Here is a 23,786-nt window from a genome sequence, read left to right as displayed (position 1 = left end):
CAAATATATACACCCATGTAACAATTACCCCAGAACTGAAACATCTCCATCCCCCTCTAAAGTTGCCGTGTGTCCCACTGGTGCTAGTTGTTTTATATCTTGGACTGCTGAAAACCATTGATCTGCTTTCTGTCTACAGCTTAGTTTTTCTCTATTCTAGAATTTTGTAGGAGTAGAATCATAGAGTCTAGAGTTGGGCTTCTTGCACTGAGCATAATGATTCTGATGTTCATCCATGTTATTTGTGTCAGTAGTTTACTCCTTTTTAACTGTACAGATTGCTAAGGGAGTTAGATCTACCAATGCAGAAGATAAAAGGATCAAAGACTAAGCCCCAGATTATGTTGATAGTTTGAGGAGAGGAGGAAGCATCAGCAAAGGAAATGGAGAATATGTAACTGGTGAAGTGGGAAGAAAACCCACAGAGTGTAGATCCCAGAAGCCAAGTAAAGAGAACATACAGTGGAAGAGAGAGGGATCAACCTTTTGAAGTGCTGCTCATTGCTCAAGTGCATGATGACTAAGAATTGACCTTTGGATTTTGCAACATGAATGTTTTCATAGAGTGGTAGAGGCAAAAGCCTGACTGCAGTCAGTTTAACAAAAAAATGGCAGGAGAGGAATTGGAGTCAATGAGTATGACTGATTGTGTTGAGTTTTGTTGCAAAGGAGAGCAAAGAAATGGAACAGTGACAAGGGTGAAGAGTCCATACAAGACTTTTTAAAAGATAGATGAATAATAATAGCATGTTGTATACCAATAGAATTTTCCTATACAAAGTAAAATATTGATGGAGAAGACTTTCTGGATATTGTTTTTGAGAAGTAGAGAGAATGGGACCTAATGCTTAAGTGGAAGGTTTGGCTTTAGATAGGAGCTTGGCTAGCTGACCTGTGGCCACAAGCAGAAAGTTTGTGAGAACAGATGCTGGTAGATGGATAGATATGATGGTAGGAGACTGTCAAGGGTTTTCTTCTAGTAACTTCAATATTCTCAGTGAAGTAGGAAGCAAGCATTATTCTCTCACTAGGTATTTTAAGACATGTTCCTAGAGTGATTCAGTCTCCCTCACGTGTGTCAATTCCTGCTGATACATCCTTGTTCACACCTGGAATACCTGTATCCTTTTTCTCTGCTTATTCAAACCCTACTCAGGTTTCAGAGTCCAACTTAGATTCCACTTTCCCAGGTGGACCTTTCCTCATCACCACTGCCTGAAACCATCTTTTACTCTTTGCACTCTTTTAGACATTGGAGTTTAGATACATAATTTGGCACATGTGTTTAACCCCTGGCTGGCAATTATCTTTCTGTGTATACATTTTTTATCTCTCCTTCTAGATTATAAACACTTCATGGGTTGGATTGATCTCCAACTTACTCTATTGCGTTCAACATTCTCTTCAACATTGTTGAGCCCATAATCGAGACTCAGAAAGTTTGTGTTGATTGATTGCAAACACCCTGGAAGCTGCAAAAAGGCTCATCTTCACAGGTGAAAGAGGAGACCTTCTTTCCATCCTTGGCTGTCTCCTCCACCAGAGAGCCCATAGACTGGCTTTGGAGTACTCCAGGTGAATCTCCAACTCTTCCTGGAACTCAGAAATCTCTCCGGGAGAACGGTTAGCAGAAGTAGGAAGTGAACAAATAGAGAAAAGAAACAGTTCAGAGAAAATTCTTTACAGTGAGAATTGTTTGAAGACTGAGTTATGTTTCTATTTTTAACAGTACCCATTCATTTGATAAATATATAATTATCTTCCATGTTTGGGCACTTCTGTGTGTGGGCATCATGCTAGTAATGGGGATAAAGTGGTGAGAAGATAGAGGGAGTCCCTGCCCCCTGACACTGGCAGTTTAGTGTCTGAGCATAATTTGAGTAGTATTGTGATCTCAGTCCTTCAGTGTGGTGCCTGTTATCACCCTCTAAATAATTTTGGTCCATTTATAATTAGTTAGAGTCACTTCTGTATTTTGTTGATTGATGAATATCATGTTGTTGGAGTTTAGTCACTAAGTCATGTCTGACTTTCTTGTGACCCCATAGACAATAACCTGTCCAGCTCCTCTGTCCATGGGATTTTTTCAGGCAAGAATACTGAAGTGGGTTGCCATTTCATCCTTCAGGGGATCTTCCTCACCCAGGGACTGAACCCACAATTCCTGCATTGGCAGGTGGATTCTTTACCACTGAGCCACCTGGGAAGCCCTGATTGATGAATACCACAAGCGCAAAAAATTCATACAGGTACTCTTAGACCATGGGATTAATTGTGGTCATCCACGCTAGTAGGACATGTCCTCATTTACTCTTAGACCATGGGATTAATTGTGGTCATCCACGCTAGTAGGACATGTCCTCATTTACTCTTAGATCATGGGATTAATTGTGGTCATCCACGCTAGTAGGACATGTCCTCATTTACTCTTAGACCATGGGATTAATTGTGGTCATCCACGCTAGTAGGACATGTCCTGCATTTAATGCACTAGTGCCTCTTTTTTTCCTAACATTTTTAGAGCTGCACTGTCCAAGAGAAATTTAACGTAAGCCACAGATGTGATTTAAAATTTTCTAGTGGCCACATTAAAAGTCAGTTAATGTTAAGAACATAGTCAAAATATCAGTTCAACATGAAATCAGCATTAAAAATTATTAAGATTCTGTATTCTTTTGTTGCAGTTAGTCTTTGCAATCCAGTGTTGTATTAAGTCTTTGAAATCCTTATGGCACATCTCATTTTAGAGTAGGCACACCTGAAGTGTTCAATAACTGCCATCATGGATGACACAGCTTAACATCTTCAGCCTTAATTTCTCTCTGGTCTCAGGCACAGATATAACTTCGGAGGAGTTGCCTGATACTAGGACTTCAGAACACAGCTAGGCGTCCAAGGGAGCAGTGACTGCCAAGTGTTAGAACTTAGATCCCATTTTGTAGTGTAAGTTTCAGTGTAAGAAAAACTGTCCTGGATTTTGCAGAACACCAATGAGTGGCATTATTTTTTTGGAAAGTAGATCAAAGCAATTGTCAATCTAGAACTGAGAGCTGAATTTTGGGATAAATGTCAGATCATGTTAGGTGCCACAGAGAATTTTAAAATATTTAGGAGGCCTAAGTTTATACACCAACTTATCTGCAGAAGAATTAATATATTTTTTATGCTTTATAACTTCAAAGTAAATTTCCACTTATCCCACTTCTATACCTGCTGCCCAAAGGGAAATTAAAGCACAAGATGGCTCCTCTGAACTCCAGTTTCTAAACAGCTGATGGAAACTAGTCATTCTGAGCACTCCTTTCAGCACCTTCTGTGAGGCCGGGTTCCTGTCTCCACACAAGGTGTCCTGGGATTGCAGGGGCTCCAGCCTCACCCCTGACTTTCATAAGAGGCCTGCACTTTTCTAAATTAGGCCCAGCCAGTCCTATTTGTGAACAGAAAGGCTCCGGTCGAGAGGGAGAGGTTCGTCCTGCTAAGGAATGTGCTGGGGACGGGGAGAGACTTACTGAGATCACTGGTATTTATATAGATGTTTTCTCACTTGCTAGCTCAGTTGGGCCAGATCAACAGAGGCTTCTGGGACTCGACCAAGATTTTAACAGAGGGACTAAGAAGAGTTTTAAGTTGGAGATCATTGTGAACACCAAGGCAGTGTGTATATTGGGACCTCTGAGTTCAGAGTCTAAATAAAGCATGCCCAGGACACTTCATATCTTTCCCCATATTTTAAGATTAATTTTATTTTTTTTTAGGGCAGTTTTAGGTTCACAGCAAAACTGAACAGAAGGCACAGAGAATTCTCATATGTCCCCTGCCCCTCTCCCAACACACAACCTCCCCCACATCAAAATCCAAAATTTTAATCTATCATTTTATCATTTAGCCTAATTTTAATCTTTCTTTCTTGAGTTTCTAAATTCAGGGTTCACCAGAAATCTCCTTATGATTCATACATTTTACTACCTTTGGGGAAACTAATATTTATTGAACACCTATTATATGAAGTATTTTTATTTACATCTTTTCATTTAATTTTCACTGTATCCCTGAAAGTTGGTGATTATAAGAACCTGAAGAAACTACAGCTTAGGTTAAATAATTTGCTTAGAATATAGAGGATGAACTCTGTGGAACTATGTGAAATCATAGGAAAAAAAAAAAGGTTGAATATCTGCACTTTCGTATAATTCAACCTAGTGCAATGTGACAGAGTAAGTATTTGAACCCAGGCCGATTTAGTTCGAAAGTCTGTACTCTTCGCCAAACCACTGCACTAAGTATAGGATTCTTTATTTTCCCTTGGCAGCTCAGTAGTTTTGGGTTTATATTCCTCCTCCCTAAAAGATTAGAACTGGGTAACTGGGAAGGGCAACTCAAGGTACGACACATCTTGAGTTAAGTCTAGGGACATTTCTTTGGAGGCTGAAGCTAGGAGTTATAGGATGGATTTGCATTGATTTATGTGTCTGCTACTATTTATATCTGCCACCTGTGTGTGTTACCATACATCTATTTGATTCTGGGTCTCTCTTGTTTATCACAGTCTACTATAATTGTCTGTTTGATTGCCCCATAGGCTGGAAATTCCCTGAGGACTGATTGTGTCTGCCTTGCTCTTTTTAGTACTTATTAGAGTGCCTTACATATACAAAGGAGAAGCTCAGTAAATTTTTGATTTAAAAAAAGTGAATAAACAAATGTTACCATCTCACAAATTAGCTACCTGTCTCTGTCCAAGCAGCACCCTTTCTGTCTCCCTTTCTCACAGGTATGCACACACGCACATATACACACGTGCACTCTGGCTGAATCCAAATAACCTGGCCACTTAGAAGTAAGCCTCAGTGCTTACTCACAGGTGGATGTCTGTGTTTGTCTCATCAAGGTAAATTGGGCTGGGAGGGATTGGTATCGTTTTCGGGCCTCTACAATGGACTGATGTGGGTTGGGCTTGAAAGAGTGACCTGAAAGGGTTCTGCCATCTGGATGTAGGTCCTTGTATTTTGTATTGTATAAATTGAAACTTTCCACTTGTTTTTTTTCCATATCTTTGGGGAACTGGACACTAAAGCAGTCTCTGGCAGGAGAGTGCCTGGCCTTGTAGTCTTCTGATTACTGAGTCTGGGGACACAGCACCCTACTGTCTTTCCCTGGCAGTGAGCTCTTCTTGTCGTATGCTGGGACAGCCTACGTGTCTAATGTGGGGCTTAACTGCACTCGTGAATGGCAGTGAACCTGGAATCTGTACAAAGGCAGGAATTGCATCTCTGAATAAAGTCTTTCCTCCATCTGAGGGTCTGAGAACTTCCATGATTTGCATTTGAACACCTTATGGCTAAACATCTCACATCAACAGAGAAGATGAGCAATGCAAGTGGTATTATCATTCTTACGGGCAAGAGGGAGATTCAAATTAATTGATTGGATAAAAATATAAAGCTCTGGAGGTGGCTAGTCTAAGGTCACACAGTTAATGAAAGAGCCACATCTTTAGACCTTCTAGGGTTCTATTTTTGTTTTAAAATTAGGTGAGTGAAAAGAAACCTCATCTACAAAACAACTCACTTGGAAGCTACTAAAATGTTGTTTCTAGGGATTGTGTAGGGACCAACCCTTTGTCCCTTGTTGGAGACAGATTGAAGAACCCCTTATGAAAATATTCAGTACTTCATCCTGTGTTATAGAGCTAATGCTTTGCCCCAGGGGTATCAGAGAAGTCTGGAAAAGAAATACACTGGGAACAAAAAATATTTCTGAACCACATTTTTCCTAGAAGGGATATCATTCTAAAAAGAGAAGAAATCATTTTAAAATAAAACCCATCCACCAGAGTCACTTTTCCATTTGGGTTAATAATCAAATTATAAGAGGATCTGCTGTCAAGAGTTTGAGACTCTTCCTCCTATTAAACTACTATAATTTTTGAATTCCTTTTTTTTTTTTTTGGAATTCCTATAGTTCACAGAATTGATTTAGAGTAAGATCTGGCCATATTTACTTTTGTTCCAAATAAAGGCTCTTCTATGGAAGGCCTGCTTCTCCCTGGCTTGTTTCCTACTGATGTAATACTCATTTCCTTCATTCATTGACCCTAATTCACTTCTTAGCACATCGAAAAGCACTTTGTTTCTTGCAAGTGTTAATCTCTGATACATAGCTTACTTGCTGATTTTGTCAATGAATGTATACTGGTATGCTGTCAAACTTTCTTTTTCATTTTTTGAATTCTTGCTCTTCCCCTGACTAAGCAAACTATGAAATATAAGATAAGACATAGTCTCTTCCCCCAAAGTGCTTGAGGATTAGTTGATATACACAACACACACAACACACACTCACACACCCACACACACACACCAATCTGAGGATAAACACTGTAACGAACATGTAAGTTAGCAATTTAAGACAGATGATAAAGGGTTTATTCCATAAACATATACTGAGAGCTACTGAGGGCTTCCCAGGTGGAACTAGTAGTAAAGAACCCACCTGCTAATGCAGGAGACAAAAGAGATGTGGGTTTGAGCCCTGGGTTGGGAAGATTCCCTGGAGGAAGGCTGGGCAACCAAGAACACCCTCCAGTATTCTTGCCTAGAGAATCCCATGGATAGAGGAGCCTGACAGGCTGCAGTCCATGGGGCTGGACAGAGTCAGACATGACTGAGGTGACTTAGCATGCACGCTGGCATGCACTGAGGGCAAAGTACTTCTCTAGATTAAAATCTAGACAGGGAGCCAGACATTTTATATACCTAATCAAAGCAGAGTGAGGTGAGTGCTGTGCTAGAGATAGGTGTCAGATGACAGAGTCCTGGTTTACTCAGAACAGTCCTGATTTTGCTGGTTGTTCTGGTATATTTGTGACAGCACCTCTTTTCACTTTCAGAAGAGTCTTAGTATGGATACAAAATTATAGTTGTTTTAGTGACAAAGTTCAGTGAGAGTGAAGAGAAATGAGTTGTTAAGTTCTGACTTGGGGATTGGGCAGTTTCCTGGAGGGGGTGGGGTGGGGATGTTTAAACAGAGCAATTGCGCATGCACAAGCATGCATGTAATTAAGAACAGTTTTAGAAAGAAGACAGAAGACATCACAGGCTAAGAGCAGCTCAGACAAAGCCTTGGTGGTGTCCAAGGGCACTTGTATGATTGATTCCTCAATCAGCAGACGCCCTTTTTTTCGAGTTGAAGAAGGTGGCCCCACCGAAGGTCAGCAGAGTCTTGGAAACTCTTGCCATAAACTATTATCACTCAGAACTCTGGTTTTCAGGAGATAGCCACTGGGTAATGACCGATGACATCACTGTGTCAGACCAGAAGGGTCTGTTCCAGCTGGGTGAGGTGAGTGGGGGAGGGGGAGGGAAAAGGAGAGAGTGTGAGGCAGGGTGAGAGTTGAAGGAGACTGGAAAGAGGGTAGGCGGCAAGTGAGAGAACTGTGCTTTTATTAGTTTGGTCTGCCCAGTTGAAGAAATTGCAGGTTCTTCTCTGAAGAACCTTGCTTCTCATTTATTTCTGCAGATCTTTTCTCCCCGTGACCAAGTTGTATTCTGAGTCCCCCAGGTTTAAGAGGCAGGTGTATTTTCTTTATCCCTCAGTACTGGGAAATAGACTCAGCACCACTGTTTTATGTAAGTCCGTGGCTAAAAGGGGCTGCTACAGGTATAGGGAGCCAGGTGTTCTTTGCTATCTGTGACCATAATTTAGAGAATTCCAGAGGTAAAAGTAATAAAGAATATGGACATCTACCTTTTCATGATGAAAATACGCTTCCTGATTTTTCATTAGGAAAATTTTCAAAAGCAGATAATGATAAAATGAACAGCGCTCCCATGTACCTATCCTGAGTATGGGGACCCATGTACCTGTCACCAACTTCAACAGTTACCAGCATCCTGTTGACTCTGTCCTCTTGGTTCCTCACAGCAACTGTCAGACATCACAGAACTGCATCTGGAAAGATGTCAGAATGTACATCTAACCAATAAGGGCTTTGTTTTAACCATAACATAATTTATTTTTTTAATGTAATAATTGTCTTTATTTTTAAATTTTGCATTGGAGTATAGTTGATTTACAATGTTTTAGTGTCACATATACTGCAGAGATTTCGTTATACATATACATATATCTGTTCTATTTCAGATTATTTTCCCATATAGGTCATTACAGAGTATTGAGTAGAGTTCTCTGTGCTATACAGTCGGTGCTTGTTTATTATTTATAGAAGTGTGGAAATGTTAATCCCAACCTCCTAATTTATCCCTGCCCCCACCTTTCTTTCCCTTTTGGTAATCATAAGTTTGTGTTTTAGGTCTGTGAGTCTATTTCTGTTTTGTAAATAAGTTCATTTATATCATTTTTTAGATTCCACATATAAGTGATAATGTATGATATTTCTCTTTGTCTGACTTAACTTTGCTTAATATGAAAATCTCTAGGCCCATCCTTGTTGCTGTAAATGACATTATTTCATTCTGTTTAATGGCTGAGTAATAGTCCATTGTGTATAGATATTGCATATTCTTTATCCATTCTTCTGTCAGTGGACATTCAGGCTGTTTCCATGTCTTGGCTATTGTAAATAGTGCTGCAATGAACATTGACATCTGCTCACTACACGACAGGCCAATAGATTGGAGACAAGATGTTGAGGCAAGGAATATGAGTGACCAAGAAGATGGCAAATTAATGTCTCGAAATAACCATCTTGTCAGGGTCTGTATGCCAGATTCTTTCATAGAACAGAGATGGAGAGGAGTTGAGGAAGTAAAGTAAGAAGACCGTTTTCTTGCAAATCTCTCCTAGAATGGCCAACCTTATGGTGGGAATATGTTAATCTCTTTGTTGCAACCATTCACAGGTGAAAATGTCAGTTGTCCAGCTGTGTACTCTTGTTTGACTCTCTGCAACCCCATGGAATACTCTGTTCAAAGAATACTGGAGTGGGTAGCCATTATCTTCTCTAGGGATCTTTCCAACCCAGGGACTGAACTCAGGTCTTCTGAACTTCTTTACCATCTGAGCCGCCAGGGAAGCCTATTCACAGGTGAAGTGAAGTCGCGTCTGACTCTTTGCGATCCCATGGACAGTAGCCTACCAGGCTCTGCTGTCCATGGGATTTTCCAGGCAAGAATACTGGAGTGGACTGCCATTTCCTTCTCCAGGGGATCTTCCCAACCCAGGGATCGAACCCCGGTCTCCTGTATTACAGACAGGCGCTTTACCCTCTGAGCCACCAGAATTAGATTATCTCCCTGTGAGCTGAACAAAGGCACTCTAGTTTAACAGTCAGTCAGAGGGGCAGAGTTCCCTGAGGCAAGCAATTATGTACAGTTATAATAACAAAAGCAATGACAAGCAAAGGTTAAAGTCAAAGAAACAAATCCAACGTGGAGTCAGAATTGGCTCTTCCCTGCAACAGCTCTTTTGTTATTGCTGTTTAGTCGCTAAGTTGTGCCTGACTCTTTGCAAACCCATGAACTGTAGCCTATGATGCCCCTCTGTCCATGGGATTTTCCAGGCAAGAATACTGGAGTGGGTTGCCATTTCCTTCTCCAGGGGATCTTCCTGACCCGGGGATCAAACTCAAGTCTCCTGCATTGGCTGGAGGATTCTTTACCACTGAACCACTAGGGAAGCCCACAGGAACTCTGTGTTTCATTTTTAAAGGAAACTCCCTAGTGTTCTCCATAGTGGCTGGACCAATTTAAGATCATTTTCTAATACCATCTAATCTTTGGTCCATGCTCACCTTTCTCTCTAAACTGCCCATTTTAAGGTCTGGAAATCTTAATTAGTGCTTCTGAGTCTTGGAGAAGACTAGGCACAGGACTAGAATGCTTCTCCCTTTTATGGGAGAGGATGAAAGGTAGAAGAGGAGGCTGGAATTCTAAGCTGTGTTTGGTAATTCCACTAGTGACTTGAGTTGAGCTGGGGCAAGTTATTTTTCCATTTCATGTCTCAGTTTTAGCAACCTGTTATCTTCAGTGGGTTAATAATATACCTCTTAGGGAATATTCACAGTTTAAAACAGAGGTCTTTTAAAGACTTCAGATAAAAAGTGTTTTAAATACTTACACACAAAAAAAGTGTACAAAACACTGTTTATTTGAAGCCTTCAAAGTCCTTCTCTGTTTTAAACTTTAAATATTCTCTAAGAGATGCATGCTTCCCTGGTGGCTCAGTGGTAGAGAATTCACCTGCCAGTGCAGGAGATGCAGGAGACATGGGTTTGATCCCTGCTTTGAAAGTATTCCCTGGAGGAAGAAATGGCAACCCAGTCCAGTATTCTTGCCTGGAAAACCCCATGGACAAAGGAGCCCCGAGGGCTACGGTTCATAGGGTAGCGAAGAGTCAGACATAACTGAGCACACCACAGCACACTCAGACAGCATTATCCAATCTCCTTTTTCTCCAACAAACATATTATCATCCTTCTGCCTGTGTGCATGTGTTCCTGTTGCTTGGTTGGATGGTTGGCTGGTTAGCTCACTCATCCAGCGTACTTACTACACACACAGCTGCAAAGCACTGAAGGCGTCACTTAGTCACAGCCTCCAGCTGTTTGAATCAGGCACTGTGCTGGGTATTTGGGTTATCTCATTTACCCCTCACTAGACCCCTCAAGGTAATGTTTATAATCCCATTTTATTGATGACGAAATTAGGTTCTAAGAGGTCAAGTAACTTACACAAAAAAGGTCACCAGTTAGTAAGTGGCAGAAAGGGATTTCTGCCTCCTGAGGTCTCCTGTCCTAAAACCCATGTTCCAGCGTCACAGAGCTGAAAGGCATTAAGATGACATGCTTGTCATCACATCTGGCTGGTTCCACCACACCATCGTTTTTCTCTATCCCAAGGGAATCTGTCATTCAGAAGTGTAAAAGGGCAGGTAGAAAGACAAAGCATTATATGGTGTGTCAATATTGAAATATAAAAAGAATGATAATTGTGAAAAATTAGAGGCAAAAGAAATGATTTTTAAGGGGGAGGTGAAGTAAGGCCTCACGGGACATGGCATTGAATGATGAAGCTGAAGGGAGAATAGTGACGTGTTAGTTGGAAAGCATAGGACGTGTGGGAGAACACCAGCTGGGCTAGTGGAGTGTGATGGCAGATAAAGTCGGATAGGTAAGTTGAGGTCCAGTTTTGAGTAGATTCCATTCTCAAGCTGAGTTGTGTAAAATTTAATTTCTATTCAATTAAAAACCTTGAAAAGATTTCTGAGTAAAGGCAGTAAACTAATTAGAGATGTACTTTAGGGAAATTTAAATGGTGGAGATGAAATCATTTACCTCAGATTCGGACTTGAACCTACGTGACCAGTACTCAAACCCAGCCAAAACTCAGGACCTAATGAAGCTCCCAGGTGGCACTAGTGGTAAAGAACCTGCCTGCCAAAGCACGAGACACAAGAGATGCAGGTTCGATTCCTGAGTCAGGAAGATCCCCTGGAGAAGGGCATGGAAAACCACTCCAGTATTCATGCCTGGAGAATCCCAGGGACAGAGGAGCCTGGCGGGCTACAGTACATGGGGTTGCAAGAGTCGGACATGACTGGAAGGACTTAGCATGGAAATGAAGCTCAGGTTCTTGATGTCTCATCACAGAAAGAATTCAGTGAGAGACAAAGTATAGGTAAGAAGTGGATTTATTCAGATTCAGAGAGAAGCACACTCCACATACAGAGTGTGGGCCATTGCAGAGGCCAAGTGTGGCTACAAAATATGACGTGGTTAGTTTTTATAGGCTGGGTAATTTCATATGCTAATGAGTGGGACATCCTGAAACACAAAGTCAAGTAGGCCTTAGGAAGCATCACTACAAACAAAGCTAGAGGAGGTGATGGAATTCCAGTTGAGCTATTTCAAATACTAGAAGATGATGCTGTTAAAGTGCTGCACTCAATACGCCAGCAAATTTGGAAAACTCAACAGTGGCCACAGGACTGGAAATGTCAGTTTTCATTCCAATCCCGAAGAAGGGCAATGCCAAAGAATGTCCAGAATTGCACTCATCTCACATGCTAGTAAAGTACTGCTGAAAATTCTCCAAGCCAGGCTTCAACCATATGTGAACTGTGAACTTCCAGATGTTTAAGCTGGATTTAGAAAAGCCAGAGGAACCAGAGATCAAATTGCCAAATCCATTGGATCATAGAAAAAGCAAGAGAATTCCAGAAAAACATCTACTTCTGCTTTATTGATTGCACCAAAGCCTTTGACTGTGTGGATCACAACAAACTGTGGAAAATTCTGAAAGAGATGGGAATACCAGATCACCTGACCTGCCTTCTGAGAAATCTGTATGCAGGTCAGGAAGCAACAGTTAGAACTGGACATGGAACAACAGCCTGGTTCCAAATTGGGAAAAGAGTGCATTAAGGCTGTATATTGTCACCCTGCTTTATTTAACTTTTATGCAGAGTGAGTGAAGTGAAGTCGCTCAGTCGTGTCCGACTCTTTGCAACCCCATGGACTGTAGCCTACCAGGCTCCTCTGTCCATGGGATTTTCCAGGCAATAGTACTGGAGTGAATTGCCATTTCCTTCTCCAGGGGACCTTCCCAACCCAGGGATCGAACCCAGGTCTCCTGCATTGTAGACAGATGCTTTACTGTCTGAGCCACCATCATGCAGAATGCCAAGCTGGATGAAGCACAAGCTGGAATCAAGATTGCCAGGAGAAATATCAATAACCTCAGATACGCAGATGACATTACCCTTATGGCAGAAAGTGAAGAGCCACTAAAGGGCCTCTTGATGAAAGTGAAAGAGGAGAGTGAAAAAATTGGCTTAAAATTCAACATTCAGAAAACTAAGATCATGGCATCCAGTCCCATCACTTCATGGCAAATAGATGGGGAAACAATGGAATCAGTGAGAGACTTTATTTTCTTGGGCTCCAAAATGACTGCAGATGATGACTGAAGCCATGAAATTAAAGGACGCTTGCTGCTTGGAATCAAAGCTATGACCAACCTAGACAGCATATTAAAAAGCAGAGATGTTACCTTGCCAGCCAAAGGTCCATCTAGTCAAAGCTATGGTTTTTCCAGTAGTCATGTATGGATGTGAGAGTTGGACCATAAAGAAAACTGAGCGCCCAAGAATTGATGCTTTTGAACTGTGGTGTTGAAGAAGACTCTAGAGAGTCCCTTGGAATGCAAGGCGATCCAGCCAGTCAGTCCTAAAGGAAATCAGTCCTGAATATTCATTGGAAGGACTGATGCTGAAGCTGAAACACCAATACTTTGGCCACTTGATGCAAAGAACTGACTCATTTGAAAAGACCCTGATGCTGGGAAAGATTGAAGGCAGGAGGAGGGGACGACAAAGGGTGAGATGATTGGATGGCATACCAACTCAGTGGACATAAGTTTGAGCAAGCTCTGGGAGTTGGTGATGGACAGGGAAGCCTGGCGTGCTGATGTCCATGGGGTAGCAAAGAGTCAGACACGACTGAGCAACTGAACTGAACTGAACTGAATGAGTGGGAGGATTATTCCAACTATTTTGGGGAAGGGGTGGAAATTTCCAGGAATTGGGCCACTGCCCACTCCTTGGTCTTTTGACAGTGCCTTGGGACTGTCATGGTGCCTCTGGGTGTGTCATTTAGCTTGCTAATTGAGGATCAAGGTCTACTTAAAGTCGACATGTCTGTCATCTTGAGCCCATTTGATTCTTGTGATTTATGTTGTGTCCTTGGGCTGTGTCATTCTGTGAAAAGTTGTGCCCTGTCCCTTTCCCTCCTGTTACAGAGAGACTGAGGTTGGAGAGATCAGTTTTGAGACTATTCATTCTTATCCCAGGGATAAGGAAGGGGTACCTCATAGGGTGGTAACTGTGGGGGCTGGAGAGGAGGGCCAGGATTGGAAAGAGATTTTGAAATACCCAGTGCCAACCTCCACTAGAAATGCTTGAAGGCAAGGTATAGTTTTGCTCTTTAGTTCAGATACAATAATGATGTTCCTTAGGTGCTGACTGTTCTAAGAGCATGTATGATATACAATATATAATCATTGTTACCATTTAATTATAACCACTGTAACTTCCTGGGGGTTTTGAAAATATTTTATAGCAATTTAATTGAAATAAAATTCACATACCACATCAATTCATTCATTTAAAGTGTATAATTAATGTATACATCAGTGTTTCTAGAATATTCAGTGTTGTGCAAATATCAAGGCAGTAAATTTTAGAACATTTTTATCACTCCACAAGGAAACCCCCTCCCCATTAAACATCACTCCCCAATTCCCCCAGCCTGAGTCAATCACCAATGGACTTTATTTTTCTGGATTTGTCTACTCTGGACATTTCATATAAATGGAATCATACAATGTGTGGCTTTGTGACTGCTTTTGCTTGGCATAATGTATTCAAGGATCAGCCATGTTGTAGCATATAGCATTCCTTTTTATGGCCAAACAGCATTCCATTGTATGGATATACCACATTTTGTTTATTTATTAAATCATGGATAAAATTTTTTCAATTATTCTAGAATGTTGCTATGTAAAATATTTGTGCTTGAAATAAGTGACCTATTGAATGGATTGTATAGCAATTTCTATCATATTTACTCATCTACAGTGACTTTCTTTATCCAGACATTAAACCTTCTTTGGGTTAGGCTATATCCTGTACTTCCTCATCAATCATTGCCTTTAGCATTTTAAATCCATACCTTGGAACTTTGCTTTTCTCAGCTGGACTACAAGCATATACCAAGTGTAAGAAATATATGTTACACATCTTCATGATTCCCCACATGACCTGTTTCCCCACTGAGTGTTGTTAACAATGGAAGAGAGGGGGGCCTGCAAGAGTCAAAGCAGACTATTTTAACACTCTCAGGCTGTGACCACACTTTTTCAATTTAAACTTCTCCCTCCCCCACTCCTAAAAGTGTCTTGTGGAATATTGGTGGGACAGTGTGCAAACTATTGACTTAGAAAACAGGCAATCTTCTAATCTAATGATGAAATGATTAATACATTTTTACATTAAGTACATTTTTTTAGGGCTTCCCTGGTGGCTCAGTGGTAAAGAATCTGCCTGCCAATGCAGGAGACATGGGTTCAATCCTGGATCTGGGAAGATCCCATATGCTGTGGAACAACTGAGCCTGTATGCCATGGCTACTGAGCCAGTGCTCTAGAACCAAGGAGCCTCAACTATTGAGCCCCTGTGTGCACCTGCTAAAGCCCAAATTTCCTAGGACTCTGCAACAAGAGAGGCCACTGCAAGGAAAAGCCCACACACTGTAACTAGAGAGCAGCCCTTGCTCTCTGCAACTAGAGAAAAGCCCCTGCAGCAATGAAGAACGAGCACAGCCAAAAATAAGTAAATAAAAAAATTTTTAAGTTCTCTTTTTTAAAGAACTAATCAGGTAAAACCATTTCTCTTTGGATATGTTTAAATTTTTATTTTATGTTGGAGTGTAGTTGATTTACAGTATTGTGTTATTTTCAGGTGTATAGCAAAGTGATTCAGTTTTCCATATATATGTATATCCTTTTACAAATTGTTTTCCTATATAGATTACTACAGAGTATCGAGTAGAGTTCCCTGTGCTAATCAGTAGGTCATTGTTGATTATCTAATTTTGTATATAGTGGTGTGTATCTGTTAATCCCAAACTTCTAATTTATCCCTCCCCCAATCTTTCCCCTTTGGTAACCAAAATTTATTTTCTAAATCTGTGAGTCTGTTTCAGTTCAGTTCAGTGGCTCAGTCGTGTCTGACTCTGTGACTCCACGGACTGCACCACGCCAAGCCTCCCTGTCCATTACCAACTCCCAGAGTTTATTCAAACTCAAGTCCATTGAGTCAGTGATGCCATCCAACCATCTCATCCTCTGTCATCCCCTTCTCCTCCTGCCTTCATTCTTTCCCAGCATCAGGGTCTTTTCAAATGAGTCAGCCAAAGTATTGGAGTTTCAGCTTCAGCATCAGTCCTTCCAATGCATATTCAAGACTGATTTCCTTTAGGATGGACTGGTTTGATCTCCTTGCTGTCCAAGGGACTCTCAAGAGTCTTCTCCAACACCAGAGTTCAAAAGCATCATTTCTTTGGCACTCAGTTTTCTTTATAGTCCAGCTCTCACATCCATACATGACTACTGGAAAAACCATAGCTTTGAGTAGTCGGACCTTTAATGGCCAAGTAATGTCTCTGCTTTTTAATATGCTGTTTAGGTTGGTCATTCCTGGAGAAGGGAAAGGCTACCCTACTCCTGTATTCTGGCCTGGAGAATTCCATGGGGTCGTAAAGAGTCAGACATGACTGAGTGCTTTTCACTTTCACTTTTCACTAGCTTGGTCATAGCTTTTCTTCCAAGCAGTAAGCGTCTTTTAATTTCATGACTACAGTCACCATCTGCAGTGATTTTGGAGCCCAAGAAAATAAAGTCTGCCACTGTTTCCATTGTCTTCCCATCTTTTTGCCATGAAGTGATGGGACTGGATACCAAGATCTTAGTTTTCTGAACGTTGATTTTGTTTGTTCTTCTTTCTCTAGTTGTTGTAGGTAGAATATTGTTTATTTGTGGAACATAGTGTGAAAACTATTGCTAATTAATATGCTGCTGCTGCTGCTGCTAAGTCGCTTCAGTAGTGTCCAACTCTATGCAACCCCGTAAATGGCAGCCCACCAGGCTCCTCTGTCCCTGGGATTCTCCAGGCAAGAATACTGGAGTGGGTTGCCATTTCCTTCTCCAATGCGTGCATACATGCTAAGTCGCTTCAGTCATGTCCGACTCTGTGCCACCCCATAGATGGCAGCCCACCAGGCTCCTCTGTCCCTGGGATTCTCCAGGCAAGAATACTGGAGTGGGTTGCCATTTCCTTCTCCAATGCATGCATACATGTTAAGTTGCTTCAGTCATGTCCGACTCTGTGCCACCCCATAGATGGCAGCCCACCAGGCTCCTCTGTCCCTGGGATTCTCCAGGCAAGAATACTGGAGTGGGTTGCCATTTCCTTCTCCACCTAATTAATATAGTGGGTAATAATGAATCTATTCTGATGCTGAAAGGATTGATACATTTTGCATTAAAAATTTTTTTTTAAACTGGTCAGGCAAAAAATTTTCTCTTGATTTTTAAGAAAGGTGGTTTGTTTGTTTTTTAGGGATTCACTGTGTCACAGCTTCTACTGGAGAAGAATTTTTTAAACCTCTATTTTTAAAAGGAATAGCCACATTGTAGATTATATGAGTAGTGGATCAATTTATAGAGTTAAAATTGAAGACTTGGAAAAAAATTTCTGTTCTTTAATTTTATATCTATATGGGCTTCCCTGGTGGCTCAGAGGTTAAAGCATCTGCCTGCAATGTGGGAGACCTGGGTTTGATCCCTGGATCGGGAAGATCCCCTGGAGAAGGAAATGGCAATCCGCTCCAGTATTCTTGCCTGGAGAATCCCATGGGCAGAGGAGCCTGGTAGGCTACAGTCCACAGGGTTGCAAAGAGCTGGACACAACTGAGCGACTTCATTTCACTTTTTCACTTTTCATGGGATGATGAATGTTTACTAAGCTCATTTCATTATGTATGTAAGTCATTATGCTCTACCCTTTAAACTTATACAGTGGTGTATGTCAAATATATCTCAATAGAACTGGAAGGGGAGGGGGAAAAAAGGTATGGTATGTCAAATAAAACGATAATCTTTTTTAAAAAAAATTCTTGGAAAGGAGTCAGGTAATTGGTTACTCTCTCTCTCTTTTTTTTTTTTTTAACCTAATTGTATATTGAACTTTGTAGTAAGCACCAATAATGGAAATCAGTTCAGGAGAATTTTGTGTTTAACATGGATTGGTGTTAAGATTCTAGTCAAGTGATGTTTCCTGAAACAAAACAAGCTACCAACAAAGAGAAAATCTAACTAAACACGGTTAATCTGTAAACATTGTTAGCCCAGTACTCTAGTTCTAGATACTAATTCTCCAGGCCAGAATACCGGAGTGGGTTTCCTTTCCCTTCTCCAGGGGATCTTTCCGACCCAGGGATTGAACCCAGGTCTCCAGCATTATAGGCAGATTCTTTACCAGCGGAACCACAAGGGAAGCCCCATACTCCTCTGGGGACATGTAGAAAGAGAGGGAGTCTCTCCTCCCCAGCCCCTCTTTCTTGAGTACATACATTTGCATAGGTATCTTGACAAAGAGCTGACAAAATTTGGTGATAAGATAAGCAAATACAGTTAAATTCAGATTCTCTTCAGCTGTATATAGAATTTAACAGTTTACATTTGAATATTTACTAATGGAGAATGGAGAAATGTGATTAACTATGCAGGAATTTTTCTGAAGAGAATGGTTACAGAGGGTTAAAATTTAATGTTGTAAATTGGAATGTACTTACATTTCCATGTGTTAGATTTTGAAATTACCATGAAATTACCTTGATCCACCAGAATAATTGATTGTTATCCACCAGAATAAAAGATTTACAATCTAATCTTGTAAGACGAGACTGTTTTAGCAGTTCTGTATGAGGCTCATAAACTTTATTGTCTGTTTGCTTGGATAGATAAAATGATAAAACCTAGAGAAGTAACTGTATTTATTTTTTTTCCCCTCCTTTTCATTCCTCTTTTCTACTTACTTAGAAGAAGAATGTTTAGATTGAATATCTGTTTGTGTGCAGGTGCCCAGGATATTCCACCTTTGGTGTCATTATTTTCTTTCCTTTGTATGGCATATTATTAATTTAATATGTGATTATGGCTGAGAACTTCAGCTATCCCAGTCAGGAAGGGAAAACTATTGTTTTTGTAAGTAATAATAGCAAATTTAAAAAAATTACTTAGTTATTTACAATATTGTGTTAGTTTCAGATGTATAGCAAAGTGATTCAGATATGTGTGTGTATAGTGGTATGTATTTGTTAATCCCTTACTCTAATCCCTACTTCCCACCGCCACTTTGGTAATCATAAGTTTGTTTTCTATGTCTGTGAGTCTGTTTCTGTTTTGTAAATAAGTTCATTTGTGTCATATTTTATACTCCACATATGTGTGTGTTAGTCGCTCAAGCTGTGTCCGACTCTTTGCGACCCCACGGACTGGAGCCCACCAGGCTCTTGTCCATGGGATTCTCCACGCAAGGATACTGGAGTGGGTTGCCATTTCCTTCTCCACATATAAGTGGTATCGTATAATATTTGTCTTTCTCTGTCTAACCAGGTGTCTGTGGCAGTTAATGATAATTAATGCCTGTTTGCTTTTCAGAACATCGAGCTGAAGGTTGAAGTAGAGAGCCTGAAACGAGAACTCCAGGACAAGAGACAGCATCCGGATAAAACATGGTGAGTTGCAGTCTGAACTAGTTGAACTCTTGGTTCTTTCCAGAGTCTGGCTCATTTAGCTGTAACCAAATTCTTTAACCTTAATTCTGGCATTTGAGTGCTGTATCCAATTCAGGAGTTGAAACAAGGGGCCTTCTTTTCCGGGCTCTCTGCAAGTCTGAGTGACATTGAAGTAGATTGTAATGTCATCAACCCTAAGCCTATAAACTACTTAGTCAGTAATCTACAAAGAGCATCCAGGGTTGACACAGAATTTGGGGGAAATGGGTACTGTCATATACTGCTGGTGAGAATGCAAATTGTGGTAACATTTTTGGAATGTAGTACTACTTATGAAAGTAAAAAATTAATACTTTATTTGATCAAATAATTCCTAAAAGGAATCTATTCATTATAAATAAAAGTATGAGCATAAAAGGATAAATAAATAAGGATATTAACCACATCATTTTTTTGTAATGGCAAAAAAAAATGAAAACAACTATCCATCAATAGGACAATGGTTGAAAACATTTCAAGGTGGGAAGTCCCTGATACACTAAGTAAGGGGTGAAGTGCTGAGTGATACTTAGAATATAAGCCCCTTTGGGTAAAGACAAACACCCTATGTGTACATGTGCTTGGTTGAGTATGCATAGAAAAAACTGCAGGGTTACATACCAAACACTTTAACATTGCTGTCTTCAAGAGAGTGAGACTGGAATTTGTGATAGGGAGAAGACTTGATTATTTTTATATACCAATATTATTAGCATGGTTACTTTTATAATTAAAAACCCCTTAGTTTTAAATGACAAATGTTACTGAAATTTTTACTAAAAATTTTCAGATTATGTCCTAGAATCAGTATATATTCAATCTGATCTGGCATTCCTTCTATCTCTACAGTATTTCTTGATACTTAATTAATAGAGTGATAGTCCAGTAATATTAGAATACTCAAACTAGACTCAGCTGTACACAGTATGCTGATATTACTCAATTACTTACTAAGGCATTAAATGAGCTTATAGATTTTAGGAAAATGTGAAATACCAATTGAGTTATAAATTTTGAGATTTGTATAGTGTATTTTTAATTATCATTTCAGCCTTTTATTAGGTGGCACTATCCTATTTTTAGAAATGAGAAAGCTAAGGTACAGAGTGTTAAAGTCTTTGCAGATGAGTGGCAGAACCCACAACGTCTGGCATCAAGTTCAAGGCACTTCTGCCTTCACAACAGCTGTAGCCTATTAAATCAGGCATTCCTGGCTAACTGAGTTACTCAGAAAATGTGTAACTTCAATCTTACGATATTGTACTTTGCTGTTGTCTATTACATTTATCAAGGAATATGGAGTCAAAGTAAAAGTTGATTATTCCTGAGGTCTGCCTATTTAGGGGGGTTCTTAGGTTATTCTCTTGACTGGTATCACTTGTACAACAAAGACCCTTCTATTCCCAAAAGGCTGTATAATGACATGAACTCAAGATAAATATAGTTTCCAGGACAGTGCTGAGTAGTCTCCACTTCGACCAAGGAATTCTATAATCTTTAAGGAAGCTCCATTTAGTCGCCATGGACACAACCTCTTGGGCCTAATATTAAAATACTCCTGGGCTTGGACAGAGCACCTTTGATTTATCATGAGCCTGTGAAGGTTCAGTATTGTTCTCTCTACCCTGAAAACAAGAAGATGGTCAGTGGTTCTCAACAAATGGCTTAAAACAGGAATAAAATCAAACCGGAATTAAGATCATTCAGCACCTGATACTGCCTTCACTAATCCTCAGACATCTAAGGGCAGCTGTTGTCAGCTATAAATAAGCTGGTGACACCTTACCCGCTTCGTGCTAGTGCCTGGACATTCATTCCTGAGGACATCAGAGAAGCAAAGCTGGCCCAGAACCCTGATCTTCCATAGATTAAATGTCCACTTTCTGCATGGGACCATGGGGAAACTGGATAGAACTCTGGGTAGGTAGCCCAGACTCAGGACAGTCTACAGGTTACTGGCTAGAAAGGACAAGAGCCTTTCTATGGCTGTCCAAATGGATATTCTGTTCCAGCAACCTAAATGGAAGGAACACTCTAAATTCAAATAGCGAGAAATCAAGGAATGAGCAAAGGACTCTGGGAGAGCAGTCCAAATGGAAAAGTCCAGGGACAGGTGGCAGTGAACATGGATGCTGAGTTCTAAGCCATTTGATGACTGCCTGCCTTTCAACTGAAAGCTTTTCCTCTTAAAGCTGTAGCAATAGTGAATCTTCTTGGGTGTCAAGTATTATATTCTGATTGACAAGCAATACAAATTAGAGTTCCTAAAAGATTATCTGAAAAGTTGGAATGAGCAGTTCCACGAATAATTGCTGTTCCACAAATAATTTCTTCTCACCAGTGTGATTCAGAATTACTGAAACAGCCTGAGTGGGTCCACTTGCTAAGTTATATAGCTGGCTGTGACTGGCTGATGTTCTGTGGTTTTAGCGCTGATGCAGAGAATATCAACAGCCATAATGAAGCTGAGCTCCGGCGCCAGTTTGAGGAGAGACAGCAGGAGACGGAGCATGTTTACGAGCTCCTGGAGAATAAGATCCAGCTTCTGCAAGAGGTGAGTATCCCCAGCTACGGGTCCCCTTTTACCTCTTTCCTGACTGCTCTGCCTCCTGGCCTTCACCTTTTCCCTCTCTACTTTCCTTCCTAAGGTCCTTAAGTGTCCCTGTGTTTCAGGGCTCCTAACCTAGGTGGGGGCTCTGCAGCTGCTTGGTTTTCATTCTTTTTTGTGCCTCCTTGCAGGAGTCCAGACTAGCAAAAAATGAAGCCGCACGGATGGCGGCTCTGGTGGAAGCAGAGAAAGAGTGTAACCTGGAGCTCTCAGAGAAACTGAAGGGAGTCACCAAGGAGAGGGAAGATGTACCAGGAGACCGGGTCAAATCTGACCAGTACACTGAGGCCCTGGCCCAGAGGGACAAGTAGGTACCTTTGGTACTGTATTTGCTACTTGTCTTTTGTCTGTTTTCAAGCCTGTGAGAGTATATGGCAGCTACACTGTTGCCTTTTAAGGACTTACGGTGGGCCTTCACCATTTCCAAGACTTTATGGCTCCCCTAAGTAAATAATCTCTCTTTAGGGTTGAGTCTTTAATGGTATCCATTAACAGAACTGACTTGCTGGCAATCAGGAGATTTAAGTAGGTGTAAGTAGAACAATGGTCAAATGATAGTGAACAAGAGACATGATCATTTATTCACATGGATTGAGCACCTGCTGTATGCCAGACAAAGGACTAAGCACTCAGGTTACAGAGATGAAAGACCCATTTCCTGTCATCAAGACACATGTTATACATTATTAATAAGTTCTCTGGTAGGAGTAACATGGGATACTCTGGGGTGTATAGGATTGTCATCTACTCAAGAGCAGGGTGCCACTGGAATACAAGCAACTCCTACAGCTCAATTGCAGAAAAATAAATGACCCAATAAAAAAATGGGCCAAAAAACTAAATAGACATTTCTCCAAAGAAGACATACCGATGGCTAACAAACACATGAAAAGATGCTCAACATCACTCATTATCAGAGAAATGCAAATCAAAACCACTATGAGGTACCATTTCATGCCAGTCAGAATGGCTGCGATACAAAAGTCTACAAGCAATAAATGCTGGAGAGGGTGTGGAGAAAAGGGAACCCTCTTATACTGTTGGTGGGAATGCAAACTAATACAGCCACTATGGAGAACAGTGTGGAGATTCCTTAAAAAACTGGAACTACAACTGCGTTATGACCCAGCAATCCCACTGCTGGGCATACACACTGAGGAAACCAGAATTGAAAGAGACACATGTACCCCAATGTTCATCGCAGCACTGTTTATAATAGCCAGGACATGGAAGCAACCTAGATGTCCATCAGCAGATGAATGGATAAGAAAGCTGTGGTACATACACACAATGGAGTATTACTCAGCCATTAAAAAGAATACATTTGAATCAGTTCTAATGAGGTGGATGAAACTGGAGCCTATTATCCAGAGTGAAGTAAGCCAGAAAGAAAAACACCAATACGGTATACTAACACATATATATGGAATTTAGAAAGATGGTAACAATAACCCTGTATATGAGACAGCAAAAGAGACACTGATGTATAGAACAGTCTTTTGGACTCTGTGAGAGAGGGAGAGGGTGGGATGATTTGGGAGAATGGCATTGAAACATGTATAATATCATATATGAAACGAGTCGCCAGTCTAGGTTTGATGCATGATACTGGATGCTTGGGGCTGGTGCACTGGAACGACCCAGAGGGATGGTATGGGGAGGGAGGAGGGAGGAGGTTTCAGGATGGGGAACATGTGTATACCTGTAGCGGATTCATGTTGATATATGGCAAAACCAATACAATATTGTAAAGTTAAAAAATTAAATTAAATTAAAAATAAAACAGATGGAACCCTAGAACATTTCCAGGATACATTAAAAAAA

General features: G+C 40.7%; 1 protein-coding gene across 16 annotated transcripts in view; it reads left to right on the top strand.

Annotated features, from left to right (window-relative positions):
• Positions 1 to 23,786, top strand: part of PDE4DIP (phosphodiesterase 4D interacting protein) — a 238,549-nt gene that overhangs the window by 106,651 nt on the left and 108,112 nt on the right. For all 16 annotated transcript variants that reach the window (XR_003509972.1, XR_003509966.1, XM_027535547.1 and 13 more), the window contains 3 exons: positions 19,239 to 19,315; positions 21,785 to 21,908; positions 22,094 to 22,269. Coding sequence is in view for 14 of the 16 variants with exons in the window: in XM_027535547.1 (XP_027391348.1) it covers positions 19,239 to 19,315; positions 21,785 to 21,908; positions 22,094 to 22,269 (377 nt within the window). In the remaining 2 variants the exon portion in view is untranslated. The remainder of the gene's footprint in view (positions 1 to 19,238; positions 19,316 to 21,784; positions 21,909 to 22,093; positions 22,270 to 23,786) is intronic.

Source organism: Bos indicus x Bos taurus, chromosome 3 (assembly GCF_003369695.1).
Source record: "Bos indicus x Bos taurus breed Angus x Brahman F1 hybrid chromosome 3, Bos_hybrid_MaternalHap_v2.0, whole genome shotgun sequence".
NCBI classification, from domain to species: Eukaryota; Metazoa; Chordata; class Mammalia; order Artiodactyla; family Bovidae; genus Bos; species Bos indicus x Bos taurus.
Note: the sequence above shows the minus strand (reverse complement) of the source record. Positions and strands in the feature narration are given on the sequence as shown.